The 25380-nt window shown below is 40.1% G+C and overlaps 1 protein-coding gene across 4 annotated transcripts in view; it reads left to right on the top strand.

Annotated features, from left to right (window-relative positions):
• sgcd (sarcoglycan, delta (dystrophin-associated glycoprotein)) overlaps window positions 1-25380 on the top strand; it is a 173430-nt gene that overhangs the window by 135777 nt on the left and 12273 nt on the right. For all 4 annotated transcript variants that reach the window (XM_058415613.1, XM_058415614.1, XM_058415611.1 and 1 more), the window contains exon 6: window positions 17939-18011. In XM_058415613.1, the coding sequence (XP_058271596.1) occupies window positions 17939-18011 (73 nt within the window). The remainder of the gene's footprint in view (window positions 1-17938; window positions 18012-25380) is intronic.

Below are 25380 nucleotides of genomic sequence, written 5' to 3'. Positions count from 1 at the left end.
GTTTAGCATTAGTTATAGCCTAGCTACCCAAGTTGTTTCCGCACAGAATAACAGCTGGGTGGCACTCCTGAGAAAGTGTTTGAGTATTTCTGGGAGATTTGAAAAAATCTCCAATAATCTAAAAGAACAAATGGGTAAAGGGACACAGAGATCCCAACCCTGAGACTCTGACCATGACCCTGAGACCATGACCCTTAGACCATGACCCTTAGACCCTGACTATGCAATCCTGACTCTAAGACTCTGACCATAGCCTTGAGACTCTGATTATGGCCCTGAGACCATGACCCTAACCCTGAGACTCCGACCATGACCCTGAGACACTGACCATGGCCATGACACTGAGACCATGACCCCAGAGACCATGACCCTGAGACCCCGACTCTGAGACTCTGACCCTCTGACTATGACCCTAACCCTGAGACCCCGACCATGACCCTGAGACTCTAAGACCCCAACCGTGACCCTGACCCTGACAAGGATAACATAGTTAATGAAAGAATAAAGAAATAAGGGGTAGTCAGAATTGTGTGTTGTATATTCTTGATGCTCACCTGGAACAGGAAGCAAAACTGATATTAACAAGCAAGACTTTATGCAAGTCTTTCCTTTGAGATGAGTTTCTCACTGCAGCTGTAATCATGCTGGCATGGCATTATTACTAATATTATATCACTTTAATTAAAAGGTTAATAGATACAGCTGGTGTGAAGAGGTGTAAAGTGCATGAATATGACTTTGCCTTCATCTCTGTTCAGCCCCTAGTGGTTTTTACAGGTTTACCCTTTACTGATTAATTAAGTCAAGGCTGTAAAGTTCGCTTCCCATGGGAATACATCCTGAAGTATCTTCTGACAAACCAGGAGTAATGTGGTCAGGTAATCTGGGTAGTTAATGTAGTGTTATGGTTTGGGGTCTGAGGTCTGCACTGGTGGCCAGAAAGCTGTCAGTTCAAGCCTCAGAACCAGAACAGCCTGGCCCTTAAGCATTCTTGGCTCCAGTTCAGCTAGATCCTTGGATCGTGTTCTGCCTCATTTGTAAGTCACTTTGGATAAAAGCACCTACTCGGTGAATAAATGTAAATGCAACATTTATTCATTTGGCAGACTCTTGTATTCAAAGTGACTTACAAGTGAGGTGGAATTCAGTTCAAATATTTACGTTAACGTTAAAGGAGCTTACAGCTAAGCAGATTTTAAGAAAATCACCTGTAGACCTGAACATTCCTGCAATTATCCAATCAGCCAATCACATCAGCTGCACAATATATACAGATATAGGACAAGAGCTTCACATGAAACATCAGAATGGGGAAAAATTGTGATTTCAGTGACTTTAATCAGTGGCATGGTTGGTGGTGCCAGATGGGCTGGTTTGAGTAAACTGCTGATCTCTTGGGATTTTCACAAACACAAGCACAACAGAGTTTGCACAGAATGGTGCAAAAAAAAAAGCAAAGTCCTGTGGCTGGAAGTCCTTATTGAGGAGATAGGTCAAAAGTGAATGGTCAGACTGGTTAGATCTGACAGGAAGGCTATAATAAGAGCCGAAAAGCATCCTAGAATGCTCACAGAATGTTGAGCTGGATCTGAAACAGCAGAAGACCACATCAGGTTCCTCTCCTGTAGGCCAAGAACAGGACTCTACACTAGGCACAGATTCTCTCAAACATAACAGCTGAAGATCAGACAAAATTGCATAGTTCTTTCACTTAGTAGTTCACAAACTTTACTTATAAATAACACCTTCACTTTGCATGATAAATCATACAGGTACAAGTGACTCATTCACTGAAAGAATATCAGCACAGCCACCTGAAAGCAGCTTCTTCTTTTTTTCCATCACATTTGGCCAGACTGAGTAAAGCGTATTTCATGTGACAGAAAGCAAAGGCGTCCAGGTTCATTCATTTAAAATCCTCTATGTTCTGAGCATTTTTCTTCTCTCCAGATATTTATTTTGGGAAATAAAAAAAGCTTTGACTCTTCAAGGTTGTTTTGTGTAGCAGTTCATCGTACATTACTCTCTGAGGTAGTACCAAACTTCTTCTAAACAGATTACACTCTTTCTTTTTTTCCACTGATCATTTTCTCTAATGCACACTCCATTACCTTGCATTCACGCTCGCATACTAGAGCCAATGGACTATAGACGTTCCAAAGATGTTTAGAAATCTGTCCTGCTGTCATGGACTCATTCATATTCTTACAAAAGGATGGATTTTTTCTTGGCTGCACAGACCAAATGGCAGTTTGTTAAGCGCTCACATTTATTCATTTGGCAGATGCTTTTAACAGCCAGAATACTATTCATGCACACACTGGAGTGGCCTGTAGTACACTATCACTCAGCAGCTTCACACTAGCATTTGTTCTAGAAATCACAGCAAGCCCGTTGCGTAGCGCCTACCCAGATCCATATTAGCGAATTTCCTCATTCCTAGCTGACCTCTAGCCCTAAAAAATAGTAAACTAATTATCCTCAAAAAATTCTGACCAGTCACACACAATCCCACTCACTCTTAAAAGAAGTTTGAACAATTCCACATGATCCTGCCCTTTCTATAAAAAGAAATTGCCCAATTACACATGATCCTACCCACTATTAAAGGAATTTTGATCAATCATTCTCTCCTAAAGACATTCCGAACAATCCCACATAATCCCACCCTCTCTAAAAGGAATTTGGATCAATCCCACATCCCAAGAGAGTCCTATCCTCTCTTGAAGCAATTCTTATGAATCACACACGATCCCACCCTCATTTGTAAGAATTCTGACCAATCCCACACAAACTCATCCTCTACTGAAGGAATTCTAACCAAATTTCACCCTTAATTGAAGGAATTCCAACCAATCCCATCAATCCTATCCTCTTTAGAAGGATAAGTCCCTCATGATCCAACCCTCTCTTCAAGGAATTTTGACCAATTGCACCCTCATTTGAAGGAATTCTGACCAAGCCCACACAATACCATGCTCTCTTGAAGGAATTCTGTCCAATCCCACATGATCCTAAATGCACATAAAGGAATTCTGACCAATCATACCCTCATTGTAAAAATTCTGACCAATCCCACACAATCCAATGCTCTCTTATAGGAATTCTGACAAATCTTCCCTCATTTGAAGGAATTTAGACTAGTCCCACATGCTCACACACTTTCTTAAAGGAATTTCCACACAATCCCATACTCTCTTGAAGAAATATTATCCAATCTAAATGCTAATTAAGGAATTCTAACCAACCTCACCCTCATTTGAAGGAATTCTGTGCAATTCCAGATGAACTCCCCTTCTCTGACCCAATTCCACTGGCTTCTGAAGGAATTCTCATCAGTCCATTCCATTTATTTTTGTTTGCACTCACCTGCAATAGTTTCTGACAATATTAGAAATTTCTAGTCCTCAAAATATAAAGAAATCAGCATTCCTAAGCCTCCATGACCCTCAGCTGCTGCTGGTGACATGAAATAAAAGCATTAAATGCATCACAGTGTGTAGTAGAAACATTCTGGATGCACTAATGTAAATGATTATGAGCTTTCTTTATCCTGTAAGCCTTAGCTCTGACCTCCCATTCCTGTCCAAACTAACAGAAATACCACCCGATAATTTTGCGTTGGGTTTTATGAGAGGACACACACACATTTTTCAGAGCTTTAACCAGTGATGACCCTCTGTCTGAAAAGTAAATTCTGTCACTCTGAAACTATAAGTGAAATAAATGAATTTAATCTGATGCTTGGCTTCGGTTTCGGAGTTCATTTGTATGTAATAAGACTACAGTTCTCTATATGGTGGATGTAAATGAATTTGTTATTAAGTTTGCAATGCAGATTTGTGTCTGCTGGGCCAAATGAGGTAAACATACATTTGATTGCAACATCTAATAACCTAAGCACCCTATTGTGTATGTAGATTGAGTTGGCGCAGGGGCAAATGTAATTAAACCTAACCCTCATATAAAGAGGCTTGATGGTGTGTTTGAATAAATAATTAATCTGTTATTATGTCTGACACCTTCTCATGTATGCATTATGCACTAGTTACATAACTGACATAATTTTTTTTTGCTCTCATGATGGGAATAAACCGAACCCAAAAATTGCAGTTCTTCAGAGGTCCCTGTCTAACAACCATAGCAGGACTTTTTGTCCTGTCATTTCCTCTGACATCCATCAGGAGAATTTTGTTTTTTTGGCAAAGCATGTGTAGAGTAATGCCAGCAGCACTTAGGGCCAATGCAGGGATGCTCTGTCCTTCCCTGAGGTCTTGGTAAAAGCACCTTGAGGTTCATAATTTATTCATTCCATTCCTCACTTTACAACTTCATTCAGCAAGCCTTTAACAAACTCGATTTACACACGTCAAAAAACAAAAACAAAACAAAAAACATTTACACAGGGTTCCAGAGTTTCTATTTTCTGGTTTATTTAAGCGTCCATTTAGCAGAAGCATCAGTTTGACACTTCTGGTAAAGAGAATCTTTCTTTTTCTTGTTTTGTTCTCCAGTTTGCTAATTTATCACATTCACCTTTTGCTCCTTACTTCAGCAGTGTTCTTTATAGTGCCCTTTATTGTGTAACTAGCATTGCTAACTATACCGTATATACATGGTGCAACAGAAAGGATGATGCAACAGCCGTCCATGACCGAGGGTCCGAAAAAGTCTAAGTTGGCTGTGATGTCTGGGGGGGAGTGGCATACTTTCTCTCCACTGTCAAGCAGAATGACAGTAGCCAATCAGGGGCATCTGTGAGCTTCTAAATACAGAAGGGGGTGGATAGAGCTTCCTCTATGCGTGTTATGTCTTCTGTGATGCAAGTGATGAGCAGAAGGTCTCGCAAAAATTCTATCAGCCCTGCTCATTTGGTATCTTATGATAGGTAGATGACAGTTGACTAAGTTGTTGTCCTGCGGCTGCTCCCTGTTCATGGTCATCACATATTTATATATGGCACAGGTTTTACACCAGATATCTTTCCATTTTTATCTGGGCTTTGGACCGGCACTGAGAGTTAACCCCTCAGATGCTGGGTCGGTTCCTTTCCCGGGCAATCAAGCCTGGGCCATAGCAGTGAGAGAGCAGGATCCTGCTGCTGGACTATCAGGGATCAGAATTGACCAAGACTGAACTATAATAAAAATAAATAAATAAAAGTACATGAATGTCTTTGGTAAGCTGTACTGAAGAGGGAGCTAATACAAAAGATTTTAATTTAAGTACTGCAAACCGAAAAGAGTTCATATCGCTAAGTCTTTATTATTCTGTTCATTTTGTCTGTAGCTGTATGACAGATATATTCGTACACTGAAAGTAGAAAAGGCTGTTTTGTGATTTTAGTCAGATTCTATAGAACGAACACTTCACTTGAAAAGATCTGACACTACACGTGACCTGACGCTACATGTGACCTGTCGCTCCTGGTTTCAAGAACAAGCAGTCTTCTGATGCATCGAAACATCCAATCATCTAACAACAGCTGCTTCCTTTGTTGTACATCAGCCCACGCTTCATTCAACATGACCCTCAAATTCCAACATCTCACTCCATTCCTGTGTATTTTGTTTTGCTCATAGGATCAGAATTCACTGCTATTTGCTGGCACGTTGCTGACATCCTATTTGTACCCTGGCCTTGACCACTGCCCCTCCTTCAAGCACCCGCTCTGATGACAGTTTATGCACAGAGTAATAATGGCTGCAATTCCACCTTTTCATGACCGCACTGCATGTTCCTGAGCCAAGCATTCAGCCAGAGGGGTTATTGATGGTTTTCACAGTCTGCATTACAAGGCAGTGGGGCTTTTATAGGCACTTTTAGAGGTGATTCATGTCCTGTGTCTAAATAGAACTTTCCTGTGAACAATGCATCGCTTTAAATACGATGATAAAAACACCGAATAAGCCTCTTCAACCGGAACCATTCTTTTCCTCCTCACTATTACCTTCCAGATGATATCTAACAAGCAGCATCAATCGATACATTCGACGATAATGTTTAACGCCGGATTGTACCACGTACATGAAGCCTAATGGAATGAGATGAGATCAGTCTGAGGTGAAGCTGTTAACAAAAATCTGTTAAAAAATAAAACCCCGCCGACGGTACAAGCTGTATGTAAGAACATTAAATAAAAATCACACGTGACAGAATAGTGTCCTCCCGTCAAACGTCTCAATCAGTCATTTTAACAGTAATAATAAAGTAAAATGAGTTTTTTTTAATGTCATAGTTCAGTAAGTCTCAATGCTGTCATTTTACACAGAACCACTTTTTAATTAAATGATAAATTGCCAGCGTTGACGTTTGCTTTTTACAGACTTTATTAGTTGGAAAGATAAAAAATAGAATCTGTGGTTTTGCTGTAACTGAATCGATAGCACACACCAGCAGTTTGTATCACGTTCTTCAATCTCGGTTGTTGGTTTTTTCCCCCCTCTTCATACTTGTGCTTATGTCTCAACATGGAACAGATGGAGAAGGTGTTTTGCAGCTCTTTCAAGATCAATATTGCTTCATCAGATGAGAAGCTGCCACCGTACCGGTCTCGAGTCTCTGCTCGCGTAAGAGAGAAAGAAATCTCCGCTGAGGAAAACAGAACCTGACTGCACTCTGTAACGAAGAGCATTTTTAGCATTAATGAAGCCAGACTTAGCAGGAAGTTTAATCCCTAATATCACTGCCTTTTGAGCGAGACGCATCGTTTTTCAAAATGCCGGTTTTTCGTTTGTAAACACGTTGGTTTTTACCACATGCTATCCACTGCTTTCCAATCCAAGATGGATAGCTGTTGGTCTGATGAGCTTCATTTTCGCAGTGTTGATTTGATCTATGCTAAGCAGCTATGTTAACAATCAAATCAGCGAGGCTGGCAAGAATTTAACACTGTTAGAATGCTAGTTAGCTAACATTCCTTTACTTTCGCTAGCAAACCCAAATATCTTGGCTAAAATGTACATCAAGAAATGAGATCCATAGCACAACGTAGTCAGGTCACAGTCTTATTGAGGAGTTAGCCTGCAATAATGATGATATTTAGTGAGCTATCATTGTTACAAGATTACAAATCGTTGATGTTGTAATTGTAAAATATTCCATATTGAAAAAAGTGTTTTGTTTGTAGCAGATTTTCAACGAGATCTGTATGCGTTCATTCATGCAGGCTAGTCCACCACTTAGTATAATTTAGTATCTGACAGGACACCATTTGAAAGAATCTCTAGAAACTCCTGATCCTCTGTCATCATGATGCGCTAATCCGTAATAATAAACGGAAGACATTTTCGTGAACGTCAAACAGATTCCTAATTAAAATTCTTGACAGATTCATCAGTCAGATTTTAACCAAGAAGCATCAGGTTGCTAAGCTACTCAGACATTTTTTTTTACACGCTAGCTAAGAACTTAACAGCTTGCTAATTAGCTAACATACTCATTTATAACAAAGCGTATGGCTTTAACAAACCAAAATATCTCGATTTGAATGAAACCTGATTAATTCTAGATGATCCCAATAAGTACAAAATATACAAATAAATAATCCGCATCACTAAACAGAGAACATTTAAGCTAACGTCAAACTGATTCCTAAACAGGCAGATTATAAGATTTGCTATGGAAAATCTGTTGTTTTGCAACTAGGTTGCGGAAAAAAACACGAGGTAGAAGAAGGTCTTTCGCTATCCTCCCTCGATATTAAACATCTCCAAGATGTTTAAAGCTCAGAAGAAATGAGAAACAAGTGTGCCAGATCCCTGAGCATGTCGGCGTAAGAGAAAAGAAAATAATAAGCAGTGGGAAACTATTTAGCCGTCTGAATTAGAGTTTAGTCACGTCCTCGTGAGACCTAGCGTCCTCATAAAAAGGACAAGGCTTTTTTCCCCCAATTACTTTCCTGCATATATCCTCAGAGAACCTGTTAGGAATAAGCAGGGAATCACTTTTATCCCAAACTACTTCCTGTTTGAAGACAATGATTAGCTTCCGTTGTAACGAGGTTAAAAGAAACGACGGCTGATGCAGCGTCACGGATTCGATTTGCCGAGATTGGCTGAAGTAAGAGGTGTGGTTGTACGATGCACTGTGGGGGAGACGACGGCACCCTGTTAGACTACAGCACAGAATTCTATTCTCCATTAATTTTAACAATCTGTGCTTAAAGAGGGCAAAGCAATTAGCATGTGTACTCAAGTTCAATGATGTATTAAGCTTTGAGCACACTGTTCTCTTAATAGTGCCACATTTAAGCATTATCAAATTTATTATGAAGACAAGAACAGCAGCTTCGGCGGGATGACGGTTCAGGGTTTTTTGTTGTTCAAAATCTCACCATGGAGAAAACATCATGTGGTGCAATCATACGTCCGTGAGGAATATTATACATTAAAGTGTATATTAAAATGTGTTTTAAAATATTTAACATCACAGAAAAGCTTTATAACTTACTCTATTTAGTGTCTGAGTTGCATAAAAAAAAAAAACTGAAATATTCCATAGTTGCACACAGCCACATTTCAGACATTTTTAAAATCCAATATTTTTTTTGGAAGAAATATACAGAATAAAACATTAAAAAATGTCATTTAATGTATTACTTAAGCTGGTGCACTTATAGCTGTTACCTGAATATGCAGTTTTACATTAAAATTGATTTGGTTGTGCCACCTGACTTTTCAAGGTCTTTCCAATAAAAACGACTTCTACTTGGACACCCAGATAAATGTTTGTGCTCGAAATCATGCTGATAGATAATATAAATCAGCTTGATTATCATTATAATGACTTTTATAATGTGGGTTTCATGGGGTTTTACCGCCTGATGTGACAAAATGAACTACCCATGACTCAGAAATGACTTTTATTTTAATATTTGTAAATGTGCTACTAACCTTCAACATCATCACAGCCATTAAAAACAATTTAGGACTGCTTTATTTATGATGCAATATTCTGCCTACACTTTCCTGAAAGCATGCCAAAATAAAAGTCTTTTGTTGCCATTATGGTTAATTATTACCTGTGATATTTGTGACAGGGTGGTGGTGGCTCAAGTGGGTAAGGCTCTGGGTTATTGACTGGCAAGCTCAGGGGTTCAAGTCCCAGCATCGCCAAGTTGCCACTGTTGGGATCTTGAGCAAGACCCTTAACCCTCTCTGCTCCAGGGTTACTGCCTCATGGCTGACCCTGTGCTCTGACCTCAATGTTCAAGGATGGGATATGCAAAGAAAGAATTTCACTGTGCAGTAATGTATATGTGACAAATAACGCTTATTTCTATTTGCATATATTATAATGTAAGGATTTTCTTTTTAGTTACATGATTTACAGTTGATTCAATCGTGCCTTAAACAAAAAAAAAATCGTAGCTTGACAACAAAAGCTAGACTTTGTACTAGCTTTCTTAGCAGATTAGCACTGCAAGCTAGCTCTACTCACTTCCCTCACCTGGAGCACTGAAGATCTCTAATACTTTCACCCAACTTTTGTTTTTGCCCCGTCGTATAAGAAAAGATAAGATAAAAATTATGGTTATATGGGTGTTTTTTCTCCTTGTTTAGTTTATGTTAGCTAATAGCGTTTAGGACGTAGCCGAGCAGAGAGAGAAAGACGTTAATACAAACCTGAACAAATCAGGAAAACAACACTGTACAGATAAAGGTGATGTGTATTCAACGATGTGTGTGTGGGCTGCAGATACTTCAGGATGGCTGAGCAGAGACAGTATAATCAATTACACCACAAGACAGTTGAGGGGGATAATGAAATTTGTGAAATGGAGGGAATGCAGAGCAGTGTAGCACTGCGGTAATTAAAATGGCCTGTGACAGGGAAAGTTGAGAAATAAGCTGAAGGATGTTCACACGTCCTCCTCCTCTCTCTCGCCTTTCTCTCGCACTCAGAAGGTCCACATGGAAACAATATTAAGGGAATATTTTTATTTTATTTTATTTTTTTTTTACACTAACGCTAATTAAAGCTGATGGATTGGTTTCAGTTGCATCCTTCTGACTGGCTGTGGTGTGACTGCGAGCTGATTCAGAACAGATCTAATAATAATGAAGATGATGATGTGTTATTAACAGCTTTTCTGGCTGCAACTCAAATATTTATTAATGTAAAGCTTAGATTTTGGGAAATTTAATAACGTGTGTTTTGTTCACTTGTAATGTGAACCAACATGGAGGCAGATTGTTTTATATGATATCTACATTAAGGAGAAGAAGGTAAGACCTCAAATATAGTCAATAATAGAGTAAAAAGATTACAGCAAGGCTTTTCACACTGAGCTGATCCCCGGGTTCTTGTCCTTCTAAACCCCGCTGTTACTCCCAGGTAGAGGAAGGTTTCACACGTGTAATTTAGAAGCAAGTCTTTTCCCCTGGGGTTATGAAACTCTGCTCTGAAGCTTTTACAGTGTAAACTCCACATGGCAGTGACAAAACTGTACAGTGTGAAACCATGCGCTGTTACAATGTTACGCTTAGCAACAGACACAACGAACAGCGCTTCAGCCTCGTACCAGGTGAAAACCAGGATGTAGCTCAACAACACTGAACAAAAACGGCTCAATAGATAGAGTCAAAACACCCAACATCACGGAAATGCCTGCCATATAGGGAGGGGTAAATATCCATCCATTTTCTATACCTGCTTTATTCCTAATTGGGGTCACAGGGGTCTGCTGGAGCCTATCCCAGCACACATTGGGTAAAAGGTAGGGGTACACCCTGGACAGGTCACCAGTCCATCACAGGGTGACAGAGACACATATAGACAGTCAACCACACACACACTTCTATGAGCAATTTAGAATTACCAATCAACCTAATGAACATGTTTTTGGACTGTGGGAGGAAACCAGAGTACCCCCATGCAGGCGCAGGGAAAACATGCAAAATCTACACAGAAAGGCCCCTGCCTGTTCGAACCCAGGACCTACTTGCTGTGAAGCAACAGTGCTAACCACTAAGCCACCATGCTGCCCAGGGGTCAATATGCTACGCTAAAAAAAATAGCACAAGTTGGATATTGATGAAGGTACGGCTGGTCACCTAGACGACAAACCTAAAAAGAGCAAAAAAACAAAGATAAAGCTGTGAAAGATAACAGAATCTGCTCGGATGCAAAAGCACAATAAAGCGCATTAACACAGTCACAGCACTGATATCCAATCTGAAATGTAACTGGAAATTAGTTAACTCCTTCTGAGAAAAATTAATGGAATTTTTTCTAATATGAGATTAACTCAGATTGGGAGGTTTTTCCTTAAGGAAGAAATAAAGTCGCCACCTTTCATGGTTTCATGGAGGCTGAATAGGAAATCCGTTGTGCTGACTGACCATCGGCTTCCTGTCAGGTGACCACAGTGAGAACATGATAAAGAGTCTATAAAAGTCAGTGAGTTGTGTTTAAAATGTGGCTTTACCTGTGCGCATCTCCTCGGGGGCTCAACAGCACTAAAATAAATCTCTCAAGCACCGGCCATGTTGCCAGATTCGATTCTCCAACAGCACTGTGCAGTTTCGTGTGTGTGTGTGTGTGTTTTATATGAGACATAGCCGAATGAAATCATGAAAAAAAACAGCAGGTTTTTAAAGACGAACAACAACAACAACATCAACTGGTCCTTTGTGGAGTTTTTTTATACGGTTGCTGAACCAATAACCCTCTTATTTAGCGGCAGATTTACAGCACAGGCATGATGGAGGGAAAGTAAATTCACTGGCGCCCTACACAAACCTACGGCAAATTCCCGAGTCGCAAATTATCCGAAGTAGCTTAAGGAAGCCTGGCCTTTACAACGCTCGAGTGGAAAACATTGTAAAGATGGCATCATTAAAGCAGATCGGAGCCAGGGATTCTTCCAAAGGTCAAATCAATGACACTCGCTGGCTAGAATTACGCTCAGTCACAATAACACCGCCGGCTGCGGTCATGAGCGCGACACTTCCTGAAGACAAACTCGCTCACAAACTGAAGAGTGTTTCATGATCACTGTTAGTGTGACAAATAGCCTCATTGTTGCTGATGATGTTATCTGGAAGGTTCTGTTCAGTTCTTTCTGTGTGTGTGTGTGTGTGAAAGAGAGAGAGGACTGGACTGCTCTCAGAGGTGGAAAACACACTGACAAATTAAACATAAGTGAAAGTCGACATGCACAGAAATGATCGTTAAAAGCACTTACACAAATAAAATAAAAGCTAGTTTTAAATGCACTCGAGTCTTAGAACATCTACATAATTCTGCCGGAAAACATAAATCTAGTCTGCAAATAAACAAATCAGATGTAAAAATATCCTGTAAATAACTGCTACTTATTATACAGTAAACCGTTTAATACCATAGAATTTGTCTTGATTCCTGTTAGCAACCAAAATTATAGCAGATATGAGAATTTCGTGCTTTCTAGGGAGGTAAAGGAAATGCAAACGGATAGCTACAGCGCTAACTACACTGTGTAGCACGAGAAAATCAGAGCGATCAGAAACGAATCAGTGTGACTCTCAATAGCTGCTCAGATACACGACTCAATCTACATAGTTTGCTAATCATTCATCGAAGTATAAACATCCTGTAAGTAACCGATATTTACTGCTTAGCCTAAATTTAGCTAATCACTGACAGCAATGCTAGGCAAACCTGGTATCTGCAAAGAAAACAGGCTAACATAGTTAGGTCATGTTCGCAAATTAGCAAAACATTATGTTTTCTATGTGTAAGGTAAAAGAGACACCTCGTTTTATACGAGTCTTTGTTTACTGAAACATTTTATTGTCCGGTGGATTATCAGTCATCTTCAGTCATCGCATGCTTATAGCTACATTGCTAACTACACTGCGTAGCATGAGAAGATCATCTCCCAGGAGCAGATGACGAATTCACCAGATTAATAGCGACGTATTCTTGCTCACGTATTTTTCCTGAAACCCAAATAGTTCAGTTGTAACTGGAGAAAATGTCTCCAGCCTAAGAATATAATGCACTCCAATCTCTTCATCTCTACACCATCAACTCATTCACCCTAATGAATCCTCTCAGCAGGCCACCATTTTGGCTCTCCACTTGCAAATGCCCTTTGGGGTGGACTTGGGCACTTAGCAGTCTTTTTTAAGCACTTCACTGGAGTACATGCACCATTGACCCCGTGTAAATACCCAGTAGATCGTGCCATACAGCGGCACTCTTCCACGCTGGATCACTCATCCAGCCAGGAAACAAAGAGTCACTTGCACAGTAAAAGGCCCTCTGGGAAGCCGGCCACAAGTTGGTGTGATTTTAGCCTGAAATTACACGCTGCTGGCTTCTGACAGATAGCTGCAATTTCCACTCATTTGGCCACCTGCAGTGCTGAGCGCCGAACTCAGCGCCGCATACAGCAGCTAATGGATGACGTGCCGTCTTTGGTATTAATCTAATGGAACAAGATGTTGTGCTAAGAATGATTTGGGGCTTTGAAAAAAAAAAGGTTCTGAAATGAACTCTGGTGCAATTAGTGCTCGTACAGTATGATTGAAATAATAGAAGATGATTATTATTATTCTTAGTGGGATGTTTCTTCTTCGGCTCGCTAATTGTTCAACACACCAGGGTAAAGGATAACTGTTTGAGATTGAGATTAAGATTAGATTACGACAAGAAATCTATCTATCTATCTATCTATCTATCTATCTATCTATCTATCTATCTATCTATCTATCTATCTATCTATCTATCTATCTATCTATCTATTTTTGTTTCATTTATTTATTATTTACTATTATTATATTTATTATTCATTTATTATTTACTTATGGCATATTAATGGTCTCTGAAGCTTGAATTTATTGGTATCCAACAGGTATCCAAGCTACTGTTTGAAACACTGATACAAGTCCAAATTTTATTTAAAAAAAAAAAGAAAAAGATATTAGAAATGATTAGAGAAACAACAACAAAAAAAGATATTCTGAAAATAAATGAATAAATAAATAAACTCCATGTATCCTATATTCAGAAAAAAATGAATGGTTGTGAATTCATTCATATATGTAAATTCGTTCTTCTGAAACATCGCTTGAACTTGGGTAAACATAAAAGTCTTGCATTCATAGATTTGATCCTAAAATCCTAAAACCAGGCTGCTGAGAAGGACTGGACAACAAGATCTCAGAGCTGGACGGTTTACATTATCAGACTGTTAAATGAAATGTTGCTGTACATAGAGTACATATCAGCGATATGAATTTTTTTCCCATGGAAAATACTGAACTCCTATTTATATGTCAGGTGTATAAATTCTCTCACATCCATTTTCATGTACGCAGGATCACATTCACACACTGATTCACACCCAGGGTCAAATTCGGAGTTAGTAGCATGTTATTTAGAAGGTAAAAACCTGCTGGAGAACTTGTTAGGAACCCAAAAATGCATGGTGAGAACATGAGGAGCCTCCCAGCAGGACCAAATCTTGCTCTCCTGTGACACCTTTAATACATTTAACACATAAATATGAGCTCTATATATTCTCTTCTTCCATGGCAAAAAAATCGTATCACTGACATTTACTCTTTGTATAGCAACATTTTAATTAACAGTCAGATAACATAAACCATCCTGCTCTGAGATCTGGTTGTCCAGTCCTTCTCAGCAGCCTAGCAGAGATAAAAATACACCATGTAGCTACAATCAGGGCTCATCAACAAAGATAAACAGTGTTCCACAGAGCGGAAATGACATCGTTAATTCATAGTTGTCTGTCGGAGGTGCAGCGTTTTAGCCTCCAGAAAAAAGGCATTAGCTGAATGTTTATGAGGTCCTGTAACGCCGGTGATGGATACAACTCTGTGGCCCGTAACTCGGCCGATTGGTCAGGAGCGAAGACCGTGAACAGAGACCGGGTCATGGGCAGCATTACGACAACGCATTGACGAAATCGTTTCTGGCGTGTTCAAGTTAAACAAACAAACAAAAAATCTGAAATAGCTTTATCGATCACGCATTCAATCTGTTTACGGACGTTTATCGCATCCACGTTAGCACGTGTCGGCAGGGGGGCGCCTGTGTATTGTCTGAACGAAGTGCTTATTGAATTTGTTTGAGAAATACAACAACAAGTCATTCACGGTGTGCGCTTTTTAACAGCGCAGGCAAAAATGATTTATTAGCGCTTCCACAGGTGGTTTATCGAGCTGCTGGTGAGATGAAATGAAAGCATGATGGACAGAAATCATGAGTGTGTTATAAAGCATGATGAAAAATTCATGGAAAAGTTGATTAGAACCCATAAGGCATGTTGTAGATGTATGAATGTAGGAATGTATTAGAAGCGTCATCACTTCCTGTCTGGCAGTAAAGCTTTTGTCGGATTCTTTTAAGCCGCTTCACTCCGTTTCTAACTTCCTCTTCGGCTATAATACTGTTTCCCCGGCCATGCTGCAATGCACACAAGTTCACTTTATTCATTTTATTCATTCCCCGAGGCGACGATTAGCATCTCTGAACTGTGACTGCAGCACACAGATGTGTCTGTGTGTATATGTGTGTGTGTGTGTGATGTGTGAAGATTGTGCTTGTGCAGCACAGCTACAGATTAGCCCTTTTACTGCTACATAGGAACAGGAGCAGAGAAAAATGAAGGTCTCCATTAAACTGTATCAGATATAACGGATGCACATGATTTTTTATTTATTTATTTTTTTAACGTGAGAAGACAGAGCGACGGGGGGCTGTGAAAGTTCTGATAGGATTTCTTCCTTGAAAATAATCCACACCTGGGGTGGCATGATACAGGCTGAAGCAAAACGTGGATTATGTTCATAAAACGTCACGGCTGCTTCCGAGCTCCGTCTCTTAAACCACAGCGATACGCCAACCTTATTAATTCTACTTCAAAATCTATTCAAAATATTTAGGTCCTGTTCTCACTTTTGATATAGCAGATATAAACCTTCTTTCCCTTCCCTCAAATAAAATAATATTAAATAAAAACACACAGCTAGTTATGACGCTACTGAGAAGCTAGAAGTCATGTCTGGAATGTGACACTAGAGACTCCTTCCTGTAAAAATGTTTCATAAACATCTAACAGAAAACACATCTAACAGAAGTCTCGCTAGAAAGAAAATCATGTAAAAGAGCTGTTACTATGGAAACGATAACATATCAGAACATGTGCATTAATACACTGCCCAGGCATAACCTTATGACCACCTGCCTAATATTGTGTTGGTCCCCCTTTTGCTGCCAAAACAGTCGTCCTGCACTGTGTATTCTGACACCTTTCTATGAGAACCAGCATTAAATTCTTCAGCAATTTGAGCAACAGTAGCCCGTCTGTTGGATCGGATCACATGGAACAGGAACGCGGGCCAGCCTTCACGCCCCATATGGATCAATGAGCCTTGGCCGCCCATGACCCTGTCACCGGATCATCACTGTTCCTTCCTTGGACCTCTTTTGATAGATACTGACCACTGCAGACCGGGAACACCCCACAAGAGCTGCAGTTTTGGAGATGCTCTGATCCAGTCGTCTAGCCATCACAACTTGGCCCTTTATAAAACTCGCTCAAATCCATACGCTTGCCCATTTTTCCTGCTTCTAACACATCAACTTTGAGGACAAAATGTTCACTTGCTGCGTAATATATCCCACCCACTAACAGAGGAGATAATCAGTAGTATTTACCTGTCATAATGTTGGCAGGACATCATGTTGGACATTTTTGATTGTTAAATATGAACTTTTTTTAAAATATGGATGTCCAGAGAACCAATCCCTGGTCCTTTGCTTCAAATGATCCACCTCCAGCACCATAGAAACACAATGGGTTTATTTTATTTGGTTCAAACATGAATTTTGCAGTGCTGGGGAAACTTTCTGGTTATTGATTTATGAACAGTTTCATTAATTGAGCCATATAAGAATGAGTTTTGGTTCCCCAAAGAACCTTTCAGTAAATGATTCTCCAAAGAACTTTAAAGAACTTTAATCTTAGTGCCATAAAGAACATTTTTTATAGTCTCTAAAGAACCTTTTTCCACTACGTGCAATGGAAACGTTCTACGGATGATAAAGTCTCCTCTTTGAACCGTACATCCTGACACAGAACCGTTTAAGAACCTGAATTTTTTAAGAGCGTATATGAAGCGAGTGAAGCAATAGAACCGCTCTCTTTAAGAGTGTACGGATGATCTAGCCACACTTGTGTCCTTATTTAATCTTGGTTGTGTAAAAGTTCCACACCAGTGAGACCCGGGCTTTACGAGCGTGTTGGGATCTCCCTCGGGTTTGAAATCATCCTCGGTTCCACGGTTATTCGAGCTCCCTCTTTCTGCATCTGGAGAGCAAACTTCCTGATAAACCTGGAGCTGTTATTGCTGGAAAAAGATAGATCTGTCCCTCATGAGCAAGCTTTGCATTTTTTTTTTTTTTTTTTGGGGTTTTCGGACTGTGGTATAATTTAAGAACATCCCTAAAGGAAATCTGTGTACTGTAAATACAAGGGGAAGTGCATCAGCAGTTTTTGAACTCTAATTGAAATTTTTTGCAGCTCCTAAAAAATGTTTATTTATATATAAATAAATAAATAAATAAATAAATAAATAAATAAATAAATAAATAAATACAATGCCATCAGAATGCTTAGACTCTCTCTTTATCGAAAATAAGTTATAGCTATATTGGTGGTAGACAAACTCTTCATCAGAGGTCAGGTTTCTTTAAACGAACCGAGCTCACAGAGGATGGTGTACTGTATCACACTGGTGATCACTCATTGATCCGGGTTTCGGCAGTAACACCGACCTGCCGGTTGAGTCGGAGCACCGTGTGCGCGAGGTTATCGTTCTACCTCGCGCCGGTCAGTCGATTCTGTAGCTCTAGAGATTATGTCCATTGATTTTAGCATGTTGGTCAAGCGCAGCTAATGTGTTCTGCTTTGTGCTTTCAGGAGCAGAGGGTGCAGTCTTCAGTAACTCGGTGGAGACGCCACACGTCAGAGCGGAACCCTTCAAAGAGCTGCGGTAAGACTTTTAACTCGATTCACACGTGCAAACCGATGAGCCGCAAACCGGTGAGCGCTAATCAGCTGATAAACGGCTACAAGCTGAGTGTTAGGATTTGGCATGGATTCAGAGCGACTAAACAGATATCTGGGGTGGAGAAAAGCGCTGAGCAATTTTACTTAGGTGAAAATAAAATAGTAGAAGTAGAATATTCTGGAGTCAGAATCTTAAATAAAGATTTTCATTTCCATTTTATTTTAAAACTTTCGAATTTTATTTAAATCAGCAATAAAAAATGCACTCAAGAGAAAGTTGCTATTTATAAAGGTAATATTTAGAAACAATAAATAATAAAATAAATATCAATGATGAAATGGTCATATTTTCATCATTTTATCTATTCAACTTATGCTACACATATGCCTGATTAGCTTCATGTCGATTGCTGAGTAAAGAATCAGAAGTAAAACATCCTGTAAATAACCAATTTTTAATCATTTGCTGCAAAAAGCCTGTTTATATTAGCTACAGGAATCGATGCATGTCAACCTAGCTAGCATTAGCCAAGACAAGTCGATATATATTAATAGGGCTATTTAAGATAGGATAGGAGTTCATGCTTTCTAGCTAGTTAAAGACAAATTCTAGCTCGCCATTGCTATACATTAAAGTCGATTAAACAAACACGTCTTGTCTAACATATAGCAGCGACAAGCTAGAATTAGTTAGCTGCCTGTTAGTTTCAGCCTTGTATTATATGCAAATAATAATAGCAAAGAAAACAAGCTAAGGTAGTTCAGCAGTGTTAGCAAACTAGGAGAACTTTGTTCCTTCCAGGTGTGAGGTAAAGGAGATTTTATTCGAAACCCGTTACGTGGTAGGTCCAAGAAGTCCATCATCCACTCATCTTCCCCTCATGTTCCACACTACAGTCTGGTGGATTATCCGCCATCTTCAGACCCACACAGACAGCTACAGCGATAATTACTCCGTGTAGCACGAGAAGATCAGATCGGATGATGAATTAGACTCTTGATAGTTGCTCATTTACACAATAATACAGTAACAAAGTTAAATTTTCCATCTTAATGCATGCTGGCAGTGTGTGGGATCATGCCAAGCTTCTATCAATGAGGAATTTCCAGAATTTTCCTTTTTGTGTGTGTGTGTGTGTGTGTGTGTGTCAATCCTTCCACAACAATGCAGTTATGAAATCTCAGCTCGTGTACCTGCGAAGAAATGATGGTGAGTCGATAGCAATTTTCCTCACTGAGGTTAACGATTACAGATCCCAAGAACGCGTGACATTTTCAGTCAAAGAACTCTGAGCTTTTCGCACGTCTTTGGCTAAAAGCGGATTACGGACTATCGCTATAAAGCTTTGCTCTTCAGAAGGATGGGCCGATTCAGATATTCTCTTTTCTTTCTTTTTTTTTTTTTTAAATGTAAGAGCTGCTGTTTCTATTTACTAACCCAAAGACAAACAACCGAAGTGTCCGCTAAAAGAGACCGGACCTTGAATGTATATAAAAAAAAACAAGCTCTTTGATCTAAGCATGGGTTTTTATAATATGATGAAAAGAATCAGGAAGCATTTAGGATGCAAAGGGTGAAGAGGATGAGAGGCTTCACAGGAAAATCTGTACATTATGTCCGATTAGAGACGGAGAGTAAACGCGGTGTTCCTGCTGCCGTGGCTTTTATGGTTAACAAGATGCTGAAGCATAAAAGTAACCAGGCTCAAAGGCAGTAAAACGCTTCTTGGCATGATGTTAACGCTGGATGTGGAAACGATACAGAGAGATTTTGATTTTCTCGTAGACACCAAACCCCTGAGTATCAGCTAACATCGACACCAACATCAACACCCCCTGATAGTGATTCCTTCAAAAACTAATAAGCTTTCATTTTTCTTTACAACTTTTGTTTTTGTTTTGTTTACAACTTTCTGGTTGTTTTGTTTTGTTTTTTTGTTTTCTTTTCTGTTTTTTGTTTGTTTGCTTGTTTTTTCTGTAACACTTTTTTTTTGTTTATTTATTTTTTATGTAACACTGTTTTTTTCTGTTTGTTTGTTTGGGTTTTTTTGTCTGACTGTTCCGAGAGAGGAAAAAACTACACCAGGTAACGTATGTAATCCGGTTCCCTGAGATGAGAACGAGACGCTGCGTCGCTAGCCACACCCTGAGTGTCCACTCGTGCTTCCTTCAGACAAGTAGAAGCTGGAGTAATGTGACGTAGATGCCCTTTTATGGTCTTGCTGGCACGCTCTGCTTCGTCACATGACCCACCCGAGCCGATAAATATGCGTGATTTTACACAGAGCAATAATGAAATAATTGCAAATAAGCAACATCTCTATGATAAAGGATCACACCGACCTGCTCGTTGTTGTTTATTTGTTTTTCTGTAACATTGTATGCCTTTATATTTTATTCCTGTTACACTCATCTTGCGATATTACAGACTCCTCTGATATATGTCTTCACTTTCTACAATTAAAACTCAAAACAGAAAGAATCTCTCAGGATGACAGGGCCGTACATCATATACATACATCATATGGTTTCTCTACCAGTCAAACCTTTAAGAACAGGATTGTTTTTAGAAAGTATTGGCGCCCCCCTCCATAGTGGCACGACTCAGACTGTAACCCTGTTGGTTAATGCTGTAGACCTGAGGAGGAATAAAAAAAAAAAGCTGTGAGGAAAAGAGGAAGATCGATGGCCATGTAAGCTGGCACCTCCTGTTCTTGGACAGACACAGTTCGCTCCCTGATCGATGTCCGGATGCTCATCAAAATCTAATTAAAGGGGATTCTCATTAACTAAACAAACATGAGAAGCTCTGTGCCAAAAGCTGAGCAAGAGGGAGAATGCTAGCAAGCGGGGTCAGATATGCTGCTGAATGCAGGATAATAATGAGCAATAAATGGCCTATGGGGGATTTAGCTTTTTGTAAACACATACACACACACAAAGTACAACCTTGCTTCTCAGCTTTTCTAATTTCAGAGTCATCACTTCTAACATCTGCGTACGAAGGAACCGTCATCAGTGTACAAGAGCTGATCCCTGAGAGTCTTAAACCGGGATTAAACTCGCATTTAACTACCAGGAAATGTACACAACACGGCTGGTGTCCGTATCCTGTAGTAATCAGGAGTGTATGTTCACGTTGTCAGAAATCACCGCAATAGTGCAATACTGACATGACCAGCGGGGGCAGTAGGGTGACACTGTAGCTGCAATTCACTAAAAGTAGTACTGCATCTCAAATTGCATCCTTATGGAGTTTATTGAGGACCAGATTTAAACTGAATTCTTCAGTTACAAAACTCTACATTATACCACATAGTGAAATGCTTTTACGACTGTCTGAAAAAGAAAAATAGAAATGAAAATAGTTATACAACAATAATTCTAGAATTCTGAAAAGCTTTCCAACGTCTGTCGTGGGTACCAATACTTTTGATCATTCCCGTGTAATAATGACAACAGTCACGATGACGGCAGGCAGAAAGTTTTAAAGAGAAACAGAGGAGTTTGTCAGTGTTGGAAATTATTGTGAATGAAATCCCTGAACCAGACGGAGCGAGACGTTTATCCTCCGAAGCATCGTCTAGTGTCACTTCATCACTTAATCCACCGGATGTTCATAAAGTACGCAGGAGAGCGTGAGACCCGAGCTGCTCAAGTTGCCATTGGTCCAAATATAAACCAGGCTTCATGGAGCATATTTACGCACGTAAACTCCGCTAGAATGTAATTACGAGTGGGATTTTCTCTGAGATCCGGGTTACAGAGTTTGGCGGCGTGTCAGTCAGAAAACATGGCGGTAGTTGGCGGTACATTGGTTTAAATTGAATGTTTTCTGGTCTCAGAAGCCGATTTTATCCAACTATTACGTGATCCGTTATTGTAATCATTTTTGAAATACAAGCAAATTGACTAACATTTAATCAGCTATACGAGAGAATCAGTTTGATTGCGATCAAATGTGTAATGCTAAAGTTTACAGTGGCGTCATAAATTGATTAAAAACATTAAAAAAGCATTAAAAACATTTAAAAAAAGTACTGTAGTGTTTTGTAGTTAATGAACAGAAACTCCGTCTCGCTCAGACCGAAGCAGCTCAGATGCACCAGATGTCGTAATTATGACTTCCCCACTGGAATATATACGAACTTCCCAGGAGGATTGAACACAGTAAGACAGTTTGGATCAGGATAAAGGAATAACCAAAGGATAGAATATGCTGCATTGATGATGATGTTGATGATGATGATGATGATAGATAGATAGATAGATAGATAGATAGATAGATAGATAGATAGATAGCGAGTGATGTTTAATACATTTCAAAATCTGAAGGTCAGAGAAGAGCATTGTGCCCTGTGAAAGGGGGCGGAGTCATTCCAGATTAAACCACGCCCATCCGGATAGAAACGCTTCTTTATAGATGGACAAGTGGATCCGACTAACCCGATCCTGCAGAGCCTGCAGAAAGCTGTGTGTGTGTGTGTGTGTGTGTGTTCAAACAACAGAGGAACTCACCCAACTCTTTCAAAAAAAAAGAAATAAAAAGTGATTTGCATCATGAGCCATGTAACATCTGTCACCATCTATATTTCGAACGAAAAAAACGAACAAAATGTTCTGACTGATGACATTTTCACATTTTCTTCCATAATTATTGTTTCTGTCGGTGAAATATGTCGAAATATCGGCTCTTACACTCAGGTAATTTCACCTGACAGAGACTCTGTTCAGGCGTTCAGAAAACCCAGAAGAAAAACCCAAAACAAAACGAAGAAGATCAAAAACTCTGACAGGCGCCTTCATGTGATGTTTTCTACTTTGTTCTAAAGATAGATAGATGGATAGATAGATAGATAGATAGATAGATAGATAGATAGATAGATAGATAGATAGATAGATAGATAGATAGAAACTTCAGTGTGTTTGGTTGTAGATGGAGGATGTGAGGTAGTTGGTATGAGCTCATCTCTTATCTTTACTGCCGCTTCCTATTTTTCCGCAGCCCAAAGGCAGAAGGTGATTTGTAATCATTAAAAGCCGTGCTGCAGATCTGCAGGAGTTGTGGAAGCAGCCCCGGGTGGCCTCGGGTCAGGGTCGTCGCTCCGTTTCCACTTGAAAATGGTCCGGCTCTGTCTGGAGCGAGCCCGTCCAGGCTGTATTTATGAGAGTAATTGTGTGAACATCGTGTGCCATGTGCAGGTCAGGCTCACCCTGGGGTCCTTTCATTATCTCGGCACAAACGCCGACTCGAGTAATCACGTCCTGGCCACAATGACACGACGGAACAGGATTAGCTCGTCGTCAAGAAGTTTGACTCCAAGTAAATAAACTCTGAGTAAAGTCTGTCACCTTGGCATTTTCTATGTTTCGATGATGAGTGTTCTCGTTCTTGCGCTCGTTCTCGTTCTCCACCCGGCGTGACTAATACCGCCGTATTCCGCTCGGCGGGAGGGATAACGCCGAGCTTTGCTGACTAGATAACAGCACGTAAACAAATAGATGTGGCAATGTGGCAATTTCAAATCTCAGGCAACGCAGATAGCAATCATTAGGAGGCATTGTGAAGGACGAAATAAAACGCACAGCCCATAAAAATGCACATAAATTTACACAACGTCTAAGACGTCGCTCTCTCTCTCTCTCGCTCTCTCTCTCTCTTTCTCTCTCACTTTCTGGTTTCTACAGGAAAACAGAAACGTGATTCACCTTTGATCTGGAAGGACATCCAGGCCTCGTTTTCTTTCCTTGTTTGCATTTGCAGTCATTTGTACAGTACAGGTGTACAGGGTGATCTCAGGAGGACATGATCTCATGAACTTTGAGTATAATTTCACAAGCATTCATAAAGATCTTGATCAGAGAAGCAGAAAACATATCATGATGCTCCCACCACCGCGCTTCACTGTCTGTTCAGATTTATATTCTTCAGACAAAATTCATGAGGAAACAATTCTAGAGCTAATGAGATGAATCAGTGCTGAATTGAGTTGTAATTTCGTTTCTCTGGACTGTTCTAGAAGAAGTTCTGATTCGACTAAATCTTTCTTTGCTAGCAGAAGGAGATTAGCATGAGGTGAGCTGTAGGAACGGTGATGATTGTGGTCCAGTTCATCGTTTGTTGGAACTCTTCCCAAGTGATCGCCGGCTTCACTCATACACTCTCTTTACCTTCACCACCATCACCTTCATCATCACCTTCACAATTACCCTCACCTTCATCAGCCTTTATCAACACCTTCATCATCATCTTTACCTTCATCATCACCTTTATCAATACTTTCAGCACCACCCTTACCATCACTCTCACCTTCATCATCACCATCACTTTCACCCTCATTATCACTTTCACCACCTTCATCTTCAGCATCACCTTTTTGGCATCAACTTCATCACCATCACAATTTTCATTACCTTCACCCCCTTCAGTTTCACTTTCAGCACAACCTTCACCTTCAGTACCACCTTCATCATCATCACCTTCACCTTTATCATCACTTTCAACCTCACCTTCACTTTCAGCACCACCCTACCTTCATCATCATCACCTTCATCCCCATCACCATCATCATCACCATCATTGTCATCATCACCTTCACCTCACTCACCTTTAGCATCACCTTAACTTTCAGGACCACCTTCACTGTCACACTCACCTTCATCAACACCCTCACCTTCATCATCATCTTTACCTTCATCATCACCTTCACCTTCACTTTCACCCTCATCACCACCTTCACCTTCAGCATCACAATTTCACAATTTTGGCATCACCTTCAGCACCGCCACATTCTTCACCACCTTCACTCCCTTCAGCTTCACTATCAGCACCACCTTCACATTCAGGACCACTTTCATCATCACCCTCACCATTACCTTCATCACCATCACCTTCACATTCAGTACCACCTTCATCACTATTATCTTCATCATCACCTTCACCCTCACCTCCATCACCATCACCTTTATCATCACCATCACCCTTACCTTCACCCCCTTTACTTTCATCATCACATTCATCATCTTCATTTTCAGCACCAAATTCACCATCACCCTCACCCTCACCTTCATCTCCTTCACCCCTTTCATCATCACCTTTACTTTCAGCACCACCGTCATCATCATCATCATCGTCATCATCACCTTCACCTCCTTCACCTTTTGCATCACCTTCACTTTCAGGACCACCTTCACTGTCACACTCACCTTCATCACCTTCACCTTCAACACCTTTATCCGATGCCTTCACTTTCAGCACCACCTTCATCTTCATCACCTTTACCTTTACAATGGTGCTACTTAACAAGTACAAGTTAAATACATTAAATGAGAAAAAGCGAAGGACATTAAAG

The sequence above is a fragment of the Hemibagrus wyckioides genome, linkage group LG18 (genome assembly GCF_019097595.1).
Source record: "Hemibagrus wyckioides isolate EC202008001 linkage group LG18, SWU_Hwy_1.0, whole genome shotgun sequence".
Classification (NCBI taxonomy): Eukaryota; Metazoa; Chordata; class Actinopteri; order Siluriformes; family Bagridae; genus Hemibagrus; species Hemibagrus wyckioides.
The sequence above is the reverse complement of the archived record's forward strand: the minus strand, read 5'-3'. Positions and strand labels throughout refer to the sequence as shown.